Below are 15149 nucleotides of genomic sequence, written 5' to 3'. Positions count from 1 at the left end.
TTTTTTTTTTTTTTGAGACAGAGTCTCGGTCTGTGGCCCAGGCTGGAGTACAGTGGCATGATCTCAGCTCAGTGCAATCCTACCTCCCAGGCTCAAGCAATTCTTGTGCCTCACTCTCCCAAGTAGCTGGGATTACAGGCATGCACCACCAGGCCTGGCTAATTTTTGTATTTTTCATAGAAATAGGGTTTCTCCATATTGGCCAGGCTGGTCTCAAACTCCTGACCTCAAGCAGTCCACCTGCCTCAGTCTCCCAAACTGCTGGAATTACAGATGTGAGTCACAACGCTTGGCCTTGTCTCCTTTATCTTACTAATATATCTGCAGTAAATACACGCGCGCGCACACACACACACACACACACACATTGATTATAATTATCAATATAGTGGACCAGCATGATGTTCTATGAGATGATGATAAAAACAAACTCCGTGACAGCAGAATCGTAGGGTGGCTGTGGTCCTGAAGCAAGAAGGAAGGTGGACTACAGTATTCCCCAGGTGAAAGCAAGCTGCTTCTGATCCTTTCTGCCTGTTGGGTTTCTTGCCCAGGGCCACAGAGAATGCAGTGAAACAAAGCTCGGTCAGTCTGATAGCAAAGCTCACGTTCTTTGCTCTGCAGATATCTGAGTGTTGAGAGATGGTGGTGAAAGCTCCCGCATCATATGCATTTTGTAACTTTTACCATTTTCTGTACAGTGTAATATATTTAAGTGTCTGGAGTTCAAAACTCATTCAGGTTTGAAGGGCAGCTTGTTAAAGGTTTACGTGATACGTTAGTGGTGTGGGGGGGAGGGAATAATTTGCTAAATGAATGGCTGCTTAGCAGATGCTGGGGGTGGTACTGATGTGCTTCTTTGATGAGACTACATTGGGTAGGGGAGATAGCAACTATTGATTAATCTCATGATGGTATTCTATCAGTCCCCAAAACCCATCGGTCTTCTGAACACTTCAACCAAATAATTTAAATTGAGTTATTCTAGCCATTGCAGGTTCCCTGGAAAGGAAACTCTGAGATGAAGGTTAGCATGCAGGAAGTTTATTGGGAAGTGTTCTGGGATCGATACCTTTGGTGTTTCTGTCACTGATGTGGTTCTCAGTGCTATGGTGAATGCAGTAGCTTATGGGTCCTATCTCAGGGAGAATGAGTGGTTCACCTCTGATAAACTCACTCCAGTACTCCCCTTTCTCTGAGCCTTTAGACTTACTTCTATACATTATAATAAAGAATTTCTGGCATCTCTACTTCATTTAATGCATTCATGTCAACAACTGAATGTGACCTAGAATTATGCTTGCACTTCCTTGGTCTAACACTCTCAGAATTCATTGTTTTCTATACATATTCTTAGGATATTGCTTATGTAAGTTAGCAAAATTCTGCAGTTATTTTTCTATGTAACTCTTCCTCTTCTGAGTTTCACTTTCATATTGCTGTCTAGAACTTGGTAGAATCTAAATCTGTCTACAAACAATGTGTTTGTTGAGATGGAGCACGGTAAGAATTGGGTTATGCTTGCAATGTAAACACCTCAGTAAAAGTGATATAGCTGGGCATAAAAAAAGATAAACCGTGCTAAGAGGAGTCAAAAGAAAGCAAGATCAGCCATATTAATACCAGATAAAGTGGAATTCAGCGCAAGGAGGGTCTAAAGAGACACACGGCATAGTGATAAAGAAGGTGTCATAATCCTAAACATGGATTTACCTTTAAAACAGCTTCAAAATCTAGGAAACAAAAACAGATAGAACTAAACAGAGAAACAGATAAACTCCTAGCTATGGTTGGAGATTTCAACACTCCTCTCTTAGCAGTTGATAGGACAAGTAGAGAGAAAATCAGTAAGGATGCAGAATACCTGAACTGTGCCATCAACCAGCCCAATCCACTTGACAACACTCCATCTAACAACTGTAAAGTTCCAATTGCATTTATTCCATGCTGATTCCATCACATTCTATCAAAAATCAACATGGCTCTCTTTTCAGTCGCAGTTGCCTCTACCCAAGTCTAGACCTCATTATCACAGAGCTGGGTTGTTTCCTACTATTTATAATTTTTCTGTATGGCCCACTTACATCTCATCTCTCTATTCCAAATCACTTTACAAACCACTATTGAATTAGGTTCAAAAACAATCATGACTCCTTTATATAAAAAGGATAAAGTCAAAATTCCTAAACCTTTCATTAAAGCCCTGTGGAGGGCACCTGAGCAGGCATGAGCACACGTATGCAAACATGCGCACACGCACGTGTATGCAAACGTGCACACATGCAAAACTCCCTCTACTTTCCTCTACATGCACCAGATTCATTCCTATTCCAAACCTTTGCTCATCTCTTCCTATACCTGGAATGCCCAACCTTCATCCTTACTTACTTAAACTCCAACCTTTAGGAGCCAACACAAGCCTCTGTGATCAGTCTCAGGCCTTGGTAGTTACCTTGCTGTGAACATTCCTAATTCCTGTGATAGGTGTCCACGTTACTCATTAGATTTTTTTTTTTTTTTTTGGAGTTGGAGTCCCACTCCGTTGCCTCGGCTGGAGTGCAGTGGCACGATCTCAAGCGATTCCCCTGCCTCAGCCTCCCGGGTAGCTGGGACTACAGGTGCATGCCACCACACTCAGCTAATTGTTTGTGTTTTAGTACATAGAGACAGGGTTTCAGCATGTTGGCCAGGCTGGTCTCAAATCCCTGAGCTCAGGCAATCTGCCCGCCTTGGCCTCCCAAAGTGCTGGGATTACAGGCGTGAGCCACCATGCTTGGCCTAGAATTTATAATACAATATCTTGTATTGTTGTTTGTGGGTTGTATTTACATGCCAATTCCACAAGTTGATATAATAGTTTGGTTTGAATCCCAGTTTTGCCACTACTAGCTATTCAGTCTAAAGAAAGCTGCTCTTTTTGAGCCATTCTGTATCTGTAGAATGGGTCGATGATACCTATTTTACAGTACTCTGAAGAGTAAATGAAGCATCTGGGTAAAAATCTCTAACTTTGCTGAGCACATAACAAATAATAAAAATCAGTTCCTTTCTTCTGTCTTCTCCCACATGTAGGTAGGTGAAATCATGTCATAAATGTTTGCTTAGCTATATCCTGCCTCATTCCAAGCAATATACTTAATAATGAGAGATATTCGGTAACATTAGAAATGAGAATACACTTTCATATATTGAGCTCCAAAACTCAGCTTCCTGAAGGACTTAGCCTGCATCAGGTGAACGTGATAGGCACCAGGGTCAGAAAAACCTGAATTCAAATCCCACCTCTGCTACTAACAGCTGTGTAAACTTTCTCAAGTTGCTTGACCTGTCTGAGCTTCCTCATCTGAGTTTCCTCATCTAAAAGGAAGGGTTGCTGTGAGGATCAACTAAGATAATGCATGTAAGTATTTGGCATCCTGCCTGGTACATGGCAATGCTCAAGTCGTATTCATTTTCTTTCTTTCTTTTTTTTTTTTTTTTTTTTGAGATGGAGTCTCACTCTGGAGTGAGCTGGAGTGCGGTGGTGCAATCTCGGCTCACCGCAACCTTCGCCTCCCGGGTTTGAGAGATTCTCCTGCCTCAGCCTTCCAGGTAGCTAGGGCTACAGGTGCCTACCACCATGCCCGGCTAATTTTTCTATTTTTAGTAGAGGAGGGGTTTTGTCATGTTGGCCAGGCTGGTCTTGAACTCCTGACCTCAGGTGATCCACCTGCCTCAGCCTCCCACAGTGCTGGGATTACAGGTGTGAGCCTTGCACTTGCCACTATTCATTTTCAGTGAGTATTAATGCTCATAAATGTTAGCTGTTTTTATTATTTCTGCCAATACTTAATATCATTATTACTGTTGCCTTGGGAACCACTATCAAAATGATGTAAGGCCGTTAGGATAGAGAGCTCTTGAGGAATCTCAGAGAAGCCTGAGATGTACATATGGAAAAATAATGACGGTTGTTATATAAATGTATACATTCTGTCCTTTGTCAAGAAAATGACACCTTAACTAGGATTATATATGGTGTGATTGTTACCATAGGGACATGGGGAGAGTTTTAAAATATATTGTACTTAATTTAATCTTTAATATTATTTTTCTAATTTGCAGTTTCTGTAATCTAACAGCTATATTTGCAATAGAAACGTTTGGACAGATTCCCAGGTAATGAACAGCGCCTAATTGGACTTTAATGAGGGAATTTCTAAAAGATACAAGTGGCAGCTAAGAAGGAAAAGCACCTCTTCCCCATGTCTCCCAGAAAGAGCCTGTGCAATCACGTTTCAGGGTCCCCAGCTTAAATCTTATTATGAAAAATATTATTATACAGTATATAATGCAAATGAATCTTAAAACAAACAAAAAAAACACTTGTATGAAGTGTTCACTGCAAAGTCAGTGGTTTCAATATATTTAGATTTTTGGGGGCTATCTATGAAATCTGTCTTCCCAAATGAAACTTGCTGTTTCCCTGAAGCCCTGGAGCTTCCGCCCCGCTACACGACATCCTAAAATTGTATGTGTATATACAGGGATACAGCAGGAAGGAATTCCTAAGAACTGTTACTGCAGCAAAGGTCCCCTTTTGTGCCATCCCACTCAACAGCCACTGTCTTCCTATCAAACATGTCCCAGCTCCTCCTACTTGGCAGATGGTGGAATGCAGTGTCAGGATTGGACAGTGGCTGTGCCCTCTGCTCCAAGCCTGGGTCAGCTTTCACTCACAGACCCTCATTCTGGTGTGTTTAGGAAACAGGAAAGGCATTTCCCCGGACTCAGCTCCAGTTCCCTTGGAGAGCAGAGTTACAAGTTATAATACTAAAGTTAGGATGCCAAATGACTTTGCTACTCAATTTTGGGCCTGGTGTTTGGAATTTGGGTGCTTGGGTTTTTTTGGGGGGGAGATGTTAAATAAGGGCATTAAAAAACCATTAAGTTACTCATGGCCCTACTGTAAATATTACTGACTTCCGGAGATTTATGCTAATGGAATGTTAGTGTGAATAATCTGCAAATGAAGTCAAGAGTTGTTTCTAAATAACTTTGGGAAACATGCGTAACCTTTCTGTAGTGACTTTTCTTCCTCATTGGATTGGTATGTTTGATTTAGGTGACTATTAAGGTATGCCCACCCAAGTACCCACCAGCAGAAGAGGGAGTCGAAGTTAGGGAGGAGAAAGAGCGAAGGAGGAGGGTCTCACCTGCATGCCCCCGCTCTCACCTGCCAGCAAGAGCACAGCACAGAGGACAGTCTATTTGGTTACTGACTGTAGGTTAGCCTCCGTTAACACCTGGGCCCTGAAGGGTAGCAGAGGCAGACAAGGGCTGGCTGGTGGTTGATATTTTCTTAGTAACAGAGCCCTTTTCTTTTTTCTTTTATTTATTATTTATTTTGAGATGGAGTCTCACTCTGTCATCAGGCTGGAGTGCAGTGGCCTGATCTCAGCTCACTGCAATCTCCGCCTCCCTGGTTCAAGTGATTCCCCTGCCTCAGCCTCCCGAGTAGCTGGGACTACAGGCACTCACCACCACACCCAGCTAATTTTTTGTATTTTAGTAGAGACGGGGTTTCACCATGTTGGCCAGGATGGTCTCGATCTCCTGTCCTCATAATCCACCCACCTCAGCCTCCCAAAGTGCTGCGATTACAGGTGTGGGCCACTGTCCCCGGCCCAGAGCCCTTTTCTTGAGTAGTGACTAGAAATGAGCTTGTAAAAGGCAGAGAGCTGGGTACTTCCTTGCTCCTAGCTCGGTACTTCCTTGCTCCTAGCTCAGCACTCAACTCTGCCACTTTCCCAAAGTTTCCATTCTGCTGCCTGGAATTACCACCATTTAACCAGCGAACTCACCTAGACCTTCAACCATCCTCTGAGCCCTCCCTCTCTCTCCTTAGGTGAAACCAGGCTGTCCCTGAAGACACTGCTTCACCTTCAGTTCTCTCAAGTGGAGGATTTTCTTACATTTTCTATTTTCTTACACCTCCCATGTACCTCAGGGGCCAATTCCAAATCATTATTTATCAGTTCTAAATCATTATTTACCCTGGTTCTTGTCAAACAATTCCAAATCATTATTTATCCTCGTTCTTGTCAAACAAGACCAAAAGAAGCAAAATATACCGCGATCCTCTGAGACCCACAGCATCTGCTGCGGCCCCAGCTGTCTGTCCTCACCGCTATGTCCGCTGCATAGTCGGCTCCATTCACTCACAACTCTGGCCCCATCGCACTGTTTTCCTCTCCACGTCAAGCCCCACCATCAGTGTTCACATCCAGCATCCAAAATCGTGGCCTTACCACCTCCTCGGTGACCCCCTCCTCTGCTGCACTTCAGCCGTCCACTCCCATGGTCACACCTTCCAGACTGTCATGACTTGTAACTTCTCCGCTTCCTAAAGAGCAATGCAGACATCCCATTCTTTGACCACAGCCTCCTGTCCTTCCAGCTTGTTAATTACCCACCGCAGCCTCTCTGCACCCTTACTGCAACCTCCACCTGTACTTTCACTTTCTCTTTTTTTTACTTTGCATTTCCTTACCTTTAAAAGTCCATTATTTCAAGAACACTTCCCAGTACACCCTCACCCCTCCGGGATTTGTTCCTCCCGCTGGCAAATCCCCAACTACCTACTTTCTCTGTGACTACACCTGAGCAGCATTCTCTGTAGCAACGATTTCAGATTGTATCTAATTACTTTCCTCCTCAAACCTGCTTTCCTTAATAATCAAGATAAGCTTGTTTCCACCCTCACAAAGAAATTAGAAGCCATCAGCCAGGAATGCCCTGTATCCCTGATTGCAAACATAAAAATCTACTAACCTATCCATCCTCTTCTCTTTCCATGTCTTCCCATACGCTTCTCCCTTTGTCTGAAACATGTTCCCATCTTGGTCTCTTCCTCCACCCTTAGGCATTTTCATCTAGCTAACTCCTACTCCCATTCATACCCAGCTAACTCCTGCCGAGGCTCAGTTCAAACATCCCCTCCACTGGAAGGCCTTCCATGGTGTGTGGCTCCCACAAAACTTCATTTCCGGCCGGGCACAGTGGCTCACACCTGTCATCCCAGCACTTTGGGAGGCCGAGACGGGCAGATCACTTGAGGTCAGGAGTTCAAGACCAGCCTGGCCAACATGGTGAAACCCTGTCTCTACTAAAAAATACAAAAATTAGCTGGGTGTGATGGCACCTGCCTGTAATCCCAGCTACCCGGGAGGCTGAGGCAGGAGAATGGCTTGAACCGGGGAGACCGAGGTTGCAGTGAGCTGAGATTTCACCATTGCACTCCAGGCTGGGTGACAGAGTGACACTCTGTCTCAAAAAAGAAATTCATTTCCTCCTTTCATTGCATTGATCACTTTGTCTATTTTCCTCCCTGGTCAGCCTCAGACACTAAAAGGTAAACACCTTGAGGGTGGACAGTGTGTCTTATTAATCTTTGTTCTCTGTCAATGGCATAGTAGCTAGCTATTCAAAAATTGTTTAAATAAATAACAGCCAAAATGTGAAGCATGATTTAATGATTTTTTTTTTTTTTCTGATTTCAGTTCAAGTGTCTACCTGGTAGCTTCTTTCCTCTTTGTCCTGATGCTACTGTTCTTCACTATCCTCATTTTGAGCTACTTTTGGTACATGAGGATTTATAGACGATATATTAATGAACCACTTCACAAAGCTCCAAGAAAACATAAGACGAATTAGGAAAACTGAAAGTTTGTTTATTACGGATCTATGTATGTAGCGGGACAGTGTATTATATGCCTATATTGAGAGTGTGTGTTTGACCAAGAAATACTAAATATAAGCTCATAGGAGGCATCACCAAATTCAAGATCTGAAAAATATTCTTGAACTATCTCCAAAATAGAAATATTTGCATATATATATATTGTGTTATTAAATTAATCCTTTATGTGTTTGCCTTCATTTTAAAGGTATTCTATATACTCTTACATGGCATGAAAAAATAAACTAAATTGACCTTTGTATGAATAAAAGTGAATTTTTGAAAATAAATCTATGTGTCTCACATGCTAGACCATAGGGCTACTGGAAAATATATATATGTGTGTGTGTCAAGTATCATTTTACATGAAACTTTTCCCATGAAACCTTACATGGCTGTAGTTAATTTATGTATGAAGGACTTAACAAAGGTGTGTGAATTTAAATAACCTGCCCTAAACAGATTTTTTCTACTGGTAAATTCATATATGAAACGTAAGATATACTAAAAATGAGCAGCTGATGTTCTAAATTTTATTTTATTTTATTCTATTCTAGTCCAATTATTGTTTTGAGATAGGGTCTCGCTGTGTTGCCCAGGCTGGTCTTGAACTCCTGGGCTCATGCAGCCCTCCAGCCTTGGATAGGATTATAGGTGTAAGCCTGTAAAATTTAGAGCTGGCCCTAAATTTGAATTCTAAGTTTTAAATTTTGACTTTGATGCTCAAAATAAGCTTCTTAATTTGTCCGAATATTACCACAGGCTTCTAAATAATTAGTATTTGTATCAGTCAGGATTCAACAGAGAAGCAGAACCAGGAGGAAGGGTGGGTGCGCGCACACTAACTCTCCTCTAAAGTGATTTATTTTAAAAGAATGGGATTATGTGATCGTGGAGGCTGGCTAAACAAGTCTGAAATGCACAGTGCAGGCAATCAAGAATGGAAGATCACAAGTAAGATGAAATTCCACAGGCCTCTCAAAGCTGTTGTCCACAAAGAATTTCTCACTTCACCAAAATCAAGAGTAAGACAGACATACCTGCTGTTCACCGCTGTTTTGAAAGTTCTGACATCACAAGAGAAAAATAAAATAAATAGTACCAATGCTGGGAAAAAAGAGACAAAATCCTCTCTTTCAATAATAATATGTGCTATGAAAGCCCAAAATTCACAACAAGTTTTACCAGAATAAGAGAATTTGATGGCTCTAACTAGACAAATATTGCCAAATTCATACCTTTCTAATAGTTCTAATCTGTTAGAAATAAAAATAATCTATTCATTGTAGTTACAAAATATATAAATTTAATATGAGAAGTACATGACCTATATGAAGAAAACTTTAAAATGTTTAATGAAAATGGTGAAACAAGACCTGAAACTAGATGGGGAAGACAAACTACCCAACAGGAAATGCGCAAAGTTTCAGTCATCTCATGAAAGCGCATGTCCAAACAGCCAACAAATACATTTAAAACAACTTTTTTTGATGTTTATTATATGCCAGGAACTGTTGTAATAACTAAACCTCCATAACTCTATGAAACAAGAACTATTATAGAGATGAGGAAATTGGCACATAGAAGGTAAATAACTATACTAAGGTCATATAATTGGTAAGTGATGGAGCTGGAATTCAAACTCAGGCAGACTGGCTTCGTAAGTATCCACTACGTAAAGTCAACCTTGGCTGGCAGGTGGAAAGATACAAACCAAAGTCACAACATGGCTGCATTTTTCACCTGGTGACAAAAGCTCCAAAGGGTAATAATAAATTTTGACTTTGATGCTCAAAATAATAAATTTTGACACCCCCCCCACCATGGAAATCAGGGAGAGGAAGGGATGGGAAGGAAATTATCTTGCAGTTCTGAAGGAAATGTAAATTGCTATAGTTTTTTTTAAGCAATCTGGCAAAATCTGTTAAAATTAAAAATACATATTCTCTTGGACCCAGCAACCCCGCTGTTAGACTCTTTCCACAGGGTGGGATGTAGAGGACCAATATATCAGGATATGTGTGTGGGTGTAGATGGATGGATGAACAGATATAGATGATATACATATAGACAGATGCAGATATGTAGACAGAGAGACGGCATCATTAGTTGCTGTGGCAAAACTCTAGAAACAGAATTAACACCTACCAACAGGTGAACAGGGAATGGCTGACGACATGATGCTTGTACGTTGACCACATACTCTGTGCTAAGTGACTTAGATGATTTTTCCACAAGGTTTTGATAAATGAGAAAAGCAAGCTACAGAGAACCATCTGTACTATGATCCCATTTTCATGTAAACAAAACAAATGTTGCGTGACTGAGAACATGGAGGAAAGTATGACGGCGAGGTGGAAGCAGGGCAGGGAAGTGCTTGGTAGAGAAAGGCGGGGCCCTGGCTAAGGTGCCACCCTCGGGCCTGTGCCCACGACCTGGGTGAGCACAGGCACTCGGGCCTTCACGCCCACATGCTGCATTTCCCAAGAACACCCTGGCCCGCCACGCCCGTCCTGGACGTATAAAAACCCCAAGACTCTAGCAGCTGGACGTGGAGAGCACATCAGCGAACGCACACGCGGGCGGCTGGACGGCGGGAGCAGCAGTGGGTTGAAGAGCACAACCCGCAGGCCGTGGACCAGCAGGACGTCGCGGGGTTTGGCGGGGGCGGTGGGGGAGAGCCCGGCTGCCACGCGGCCGACCCAGGGGAAAACCGTCTCCCTTCTGGCTCCCCCATCTGCTGAGAGCTACTTCCAGTCCATAAAATCTCACACCCATTCTCCAAGCCCACATGTGATCTGATTCTTGGGGCACCAAGGCAAGAAACCCAGGAAAGAAAGCCCTCTGTCCTTGCGATAAGGCGGGGGTCTAAGTGAGCTGACTCGAGCTGCCTACGGACTGCTAAACTGAAAGAGCGCGCTGTCACACACACCCACTGGGGCTTCAGCTCCGAACATCTGCCCCTGGACACTGCCCGGGTTGGAGCCCCACCATCTGCCCATCTGCATGCTCCGCAGAGAGGTTTGCGCGGTGGGGCGCTGAAGAAGCGAGCCGCAGGCCCGTCGCACGCCCTGCAACGGGGATAAGGGAGCCTTTCCCGTTTCACCAGTATACATACCATTTTGTTTCCATTGTGCGTACAGGCATGGACGTGTGTGTCCACGACAGGGGGCGTGGGGCTGTACCGAGAGATGCAGAGAGATAGAAACAAGGCCTTCAGAACTGGGGTGAGGGAAACAATAGGCACGCAGCAGGAAAGTGTTCTTTGATGTCAACCAACATGTTTGCACATAAAGACAAATGAAGTCTCAGAACTGAAAGTGATGTCATTGTTTTGAGGAAAATATTTTTTTATTGACATAATTGTACATATTTATGGAGTGCATAGTGCTGTTTTTCTACATATAATGTATAGTGACCAGATCAGGTAATTAGCACATCCATTATCTCGAAGGTTCGAATTTCTTTGTGTTGGGAACATTGAATATCCTCCTTCTAGCTATTTGAAACTCCGTATCATTATTAACTAATGGTCATCCTACAGTGCTATAAAACACTAGACCTTCTTTTTGTTTTGTTTTGTTTTTTTGAGACAGAGTCTCGTTCTGTTGCCCAGGCTGGAGTGCAATGGCACAATCTCAGCTCACTGCAACCTCTGCCTCCCGGGTTCAAGTGATTCTCCTGCCTCAGCCTCCCAAAGTGCTGGGATTACAGGCTGAGCCTCCGTGCCCAGACCAGAACACTAGACCTTCTCCCTTCTATCTAGCTGTAATTTTGTACTCCTTAACACAGGGGTCCCCAAGCCCCACGGGAGCATTACCGCCTGAGCTCCACCTCCTGTCAGCTGCAGCATTAGACTCTCATAGGAGGTGAACCCTATTGTGAACTGCACATTCGAGGGATCTAGGTTGCATGCTCCACATGAGAATCTAATGCCTGATGATCTGAGGTGGAACAGTTTCATCCTGAAACCATTCCCACCCCTTACCTTCTCCACGCCTCGTCCATGGAAAAAATGTCTTACACAAAACCAGTCACTGGTGCCAAAAAAGTTGGTGACTGCTGCTTTAACAAATCGCTCCCTGTCCTTCCCTTCCCCCTAACAAAAATGAGGTAATTTTAGATGCTCTTTGCCTTCTTCCTACTTCCACCACATTGAACTTAAATGCTTTAATTAATCATAAAAAACAAAACTGCTCTTACTGTGAGCAAAAAGATGGGAAAGGAAGAAGTAGAGGCAAGTATACACAACTCTTTCAAGAAGTTCCCCCACCCCGACTTTCTTTTTTTTTTTTTTTTTTGACAAGGAGCAAAGAAATGGAGGCCACCTGAACACAAGTGAGGACGGGAAGATGTTACTGAACATGGGTGGAAATAAGCAAGTGGCTAGGAGAAACTGATGATACAGGAGAGAAACAGGTAATCACTGGATCAAAATCCTTGAGTCAGCAAGAGAGAATTAGATCTTGTGCTGAAAACTAAGAATGGAATATTTCATGCAAGTCCATTACTCATGAACTCTGGCTCCCCTCCTGCAGCAGTCATAGGTAGGCTGTCAGGAAGATCAGTGGTTCCTGGAGGCGGGGAGATTGTCCCTCCAGTCTCCCACTGCGGGAGTGTAATTGACGCAAACAGCATCAGCTGTTGCCCTCTGAAACTCATCACCACACTTGTACCAAGCCCACGCCCCCTCAGGCCGCTCCTCATCTGTGACCGTGTGCAGTGGGGATAGTAAGGAAGACCCAATGCTGGTAAACACAGGACTCTTATCAGCCCAGTTCAAAGACTCCCAAAGGCTTTACCAAGCTGTCCTTAGATTGCGCAGCAGTTTAGGCAACTGTATCCAATCTCAATCGGCACCATCTCTCTCCCACACACTCCTTCTGTCTGATAACTCTCCCAACTTCCACAGCTCCCTATTTCGTTTCACACAAGCATTTTCCTTTAATGAAATCCTTGCAAAAAAAATTTTTTTTTTGAGACTGAGTCTCACTGCATCACCCAAGCTGGAGTACAGTGGCACGATCTTGGCTCACTGCAATCTCTGCATCCTGGGTTCAAGCCATTCTCCTGCCTCAGCCTCCCAAGTAGCTGGGATTACAGGCACCCACCACCACACCAGGCTAATTTTTGTATTTTTAGTAGAGATGGAGTTTCACCATGTTGGCCAGGCTGGTCTTGAACTCCTGACCTCACGTGATCCACCTGCCTCAGTCTCCCAAACTGCTGGGATTACAGGCGTGAGCCATCGTGCCCGGCCAAACATTTAATCCCATGTTAGTAACTGTTTCTCAGAGGACCTGGATTAGCACAAGTCATAAGTGAGTGGTCTGAGAAATCAGGGAGTCAGGTGGTAATTTGGGACTGGCTCACTCAGCACCCAGAAGGCAGAGAGGAAACCATCCTAAGGGATATGTGGTCAGCAGTACTCCTTGGCTCCAGGTGGTGGTTCAGTTGCTAATGTTTTAATTCGCAGTGACCTGAGAAAATGTCCTGGTGGAGGGGAATGCTATGGCAGGTAAAGGCATTTGAAAGTGGGGATAACAAGCACAGTGACTGAGTTATAGTAATGACTTGCAGAAGGCAGTGACAGACTGGGAGCCACAGCAGCTAATGGCTAAGAAGAAGAAGCCGAGTGTCTCATAAAGAGGTCATCATCTCCAACAGTGAAAAGGCAGACACAACTGAACAGCAAGCTGAAGACTGGGAGTCACAGGGCTCCAGAAATGTTTGCACACAACCTCTTTAGGTCTGTTACTGGGAGGCTGAGGCCCTGGTAGAGAAAACTTTTGATCGTAAAAACTGGGACAGGAAAATCTGGATGGATGCCTCTGAAGATGCTGAGCTCTACAACCTCCACCCTGCCACCCACCTCTGGGCATGCAGAGACGGCCCACTGCCCCCCATCAGGGGTTAGCCCTTTGGCTGTGCTACAGCATGCTGCAGAAGCGTCTGCCTCACAGGGCAACAGGTGCCCGCTGCCTGTTCTCCTTGGTGTGGCAGGCTGAAAACTAGGGTGGAATCCCAGCATCAGCCAGCTGGTGACACACAGGGCCTCATAAGGAATGAAGAATTACAAAAACTAGTATGTACCTACCGCCAGGAGCCAAGGGAATGTGTGGGATTAGATTCTATGGATTATTTATTTATTTATTTTTGAGGCAGAGTCACTCTGTTGCCCAGACTGGAGTACAGTGGTACGATCTCAGCTCACTGCAACCTTTGCCTCCCAGGGTCAAGTAATTTTCCTCCCTCAGCCTCCCAAGTAGTTGAGACTACAGGTATGCACCACCATGCCTGGCTAATTTTTGTATTTTTAGTAGAGATAGGGTATCATCATGTTGGACAGGCTGGTCTCGAACTCCTGACTTCAAGTGATCCACTCACCTCGGCCTCCCGAAATGCTAGGATTACAGGTGTGAGCCACTGCGCCTGGTCTCTATTGATTCTGTAAAACTGGATAAGCAAGAATTAACTGACTTAGTGGCATTTTCTTAGGACGTGGAATTTAAGAAGACCCTAGCATGGCCTGTAGGGGATGGGGCAAACTCACTGCTGGGGTTCTCCTGCAAGTTTCAAAACTGTTTAAATTCTGACCTCTTTATTCCCCCACACCTAAGTGCCATAGCTGTTTCTAGCTTTCTGACACCTCAGTGTTCCTGTTTTGTTTCAGCCCTCTAAGACCCAATTTACAATTCTGTTTATTAATTCTCTTAGTTCATCTGTCTTCTGACAACCACCTCAAATAAGTCTTCATGTTCTGTTCTACTACTGTCTCCTTCAATTTAAATTATAAAATTATGAGTTAATATTTATATTCTATTATACGTTATAGAATAATGATATTCTATATATAAGAATTTATATGATATACATTTTATTATAGTATATATATAAGTATATATATTATTTTCTGCCTTTCACTGGATTATAAGCTTCATGAGGGAAGGTTCATATCTGTTCTGTCATAGTGAATTAGCAATACAGCTATATAATACATAATATATATAAACAAAATATGTAATATATAATACAATAATATATTTTCTATTATAGTATTATATATATAAGAATACATATTCTTTTCTGTCTTTCACTAGATTGTAAGTTTCATGAGGGTGGGATCATGTCTGTTCTTTCACAGATGAATTAGTGATACACAGAGGCTGACACATCAAAGGTACTCATTTAACACTTGTTCAATGAATGAAAGATGGATGATTCATTATTGATAGATCAATACCCGAATTAAATGAGCAGTATAGCTCATTCCATCATTAGATGATAAATTCTATTTTGTACCTGATAAATTCAAACTAGCCGTGGGACATCCTTTATGGTAAGGCAGAATCCCAGCCTCCCTGAGATGTTCACATTCTAACCCCCAGAATCTGTGGCTGTTACCTTTCCTAGGAAGAAAAAAACTTAG

The 15149-nt window shown here is 43.3% G+C and overlaps 1 protein-coding gene across 1 annotated transcript in view; it reads left to right on the top strand.

Annotated features, from left to right (window-relative positions):
- Positions 1–7972, top strand: part of CATSPERE (catsper channel auxiliary subunit epsilon) — a 163516-nt gene extending 155544 nt beyond the window's left edge. The window contains exons 21-22 of the mRNA XM_032242205.1: positions 4105–4158; positions 7542–7972. Of these exons, the coding sequence (XP_032098096.1) occupies positions 4105–4158; positions 7542–7695 (208 nt within the window). The 3' untranslated portion in view covers positions 7696–7972. The remainder of the gene's footprint in view (positions 1–4104; positions 4159–7541) is intronic.
- The last annotated feature ends 7177 nt before the right edge of the window (positions 7973–15149 follow it).

This window comes from Sapajus apella, unplaced genomic scaffold, assembly GCF_009761245.1.
Source record: "Sapajus apella isolate SASKATOON/1434 unplaced genomic scaffold, GSC_monkey_1.0 scaffold49, whole genome shotgun sequence".
Taxonomy (NCBI): Eukaryota; Metazoa; Chordata; class Mammalia; order Primates; family Cebidae; genus Sapajus; species Sapajus apella.
The sequence above is the reverse complement of the archived record's forward strand: the minus strand, read 5'-3'. Positions and strand labels throughout refer to the sequence as shown.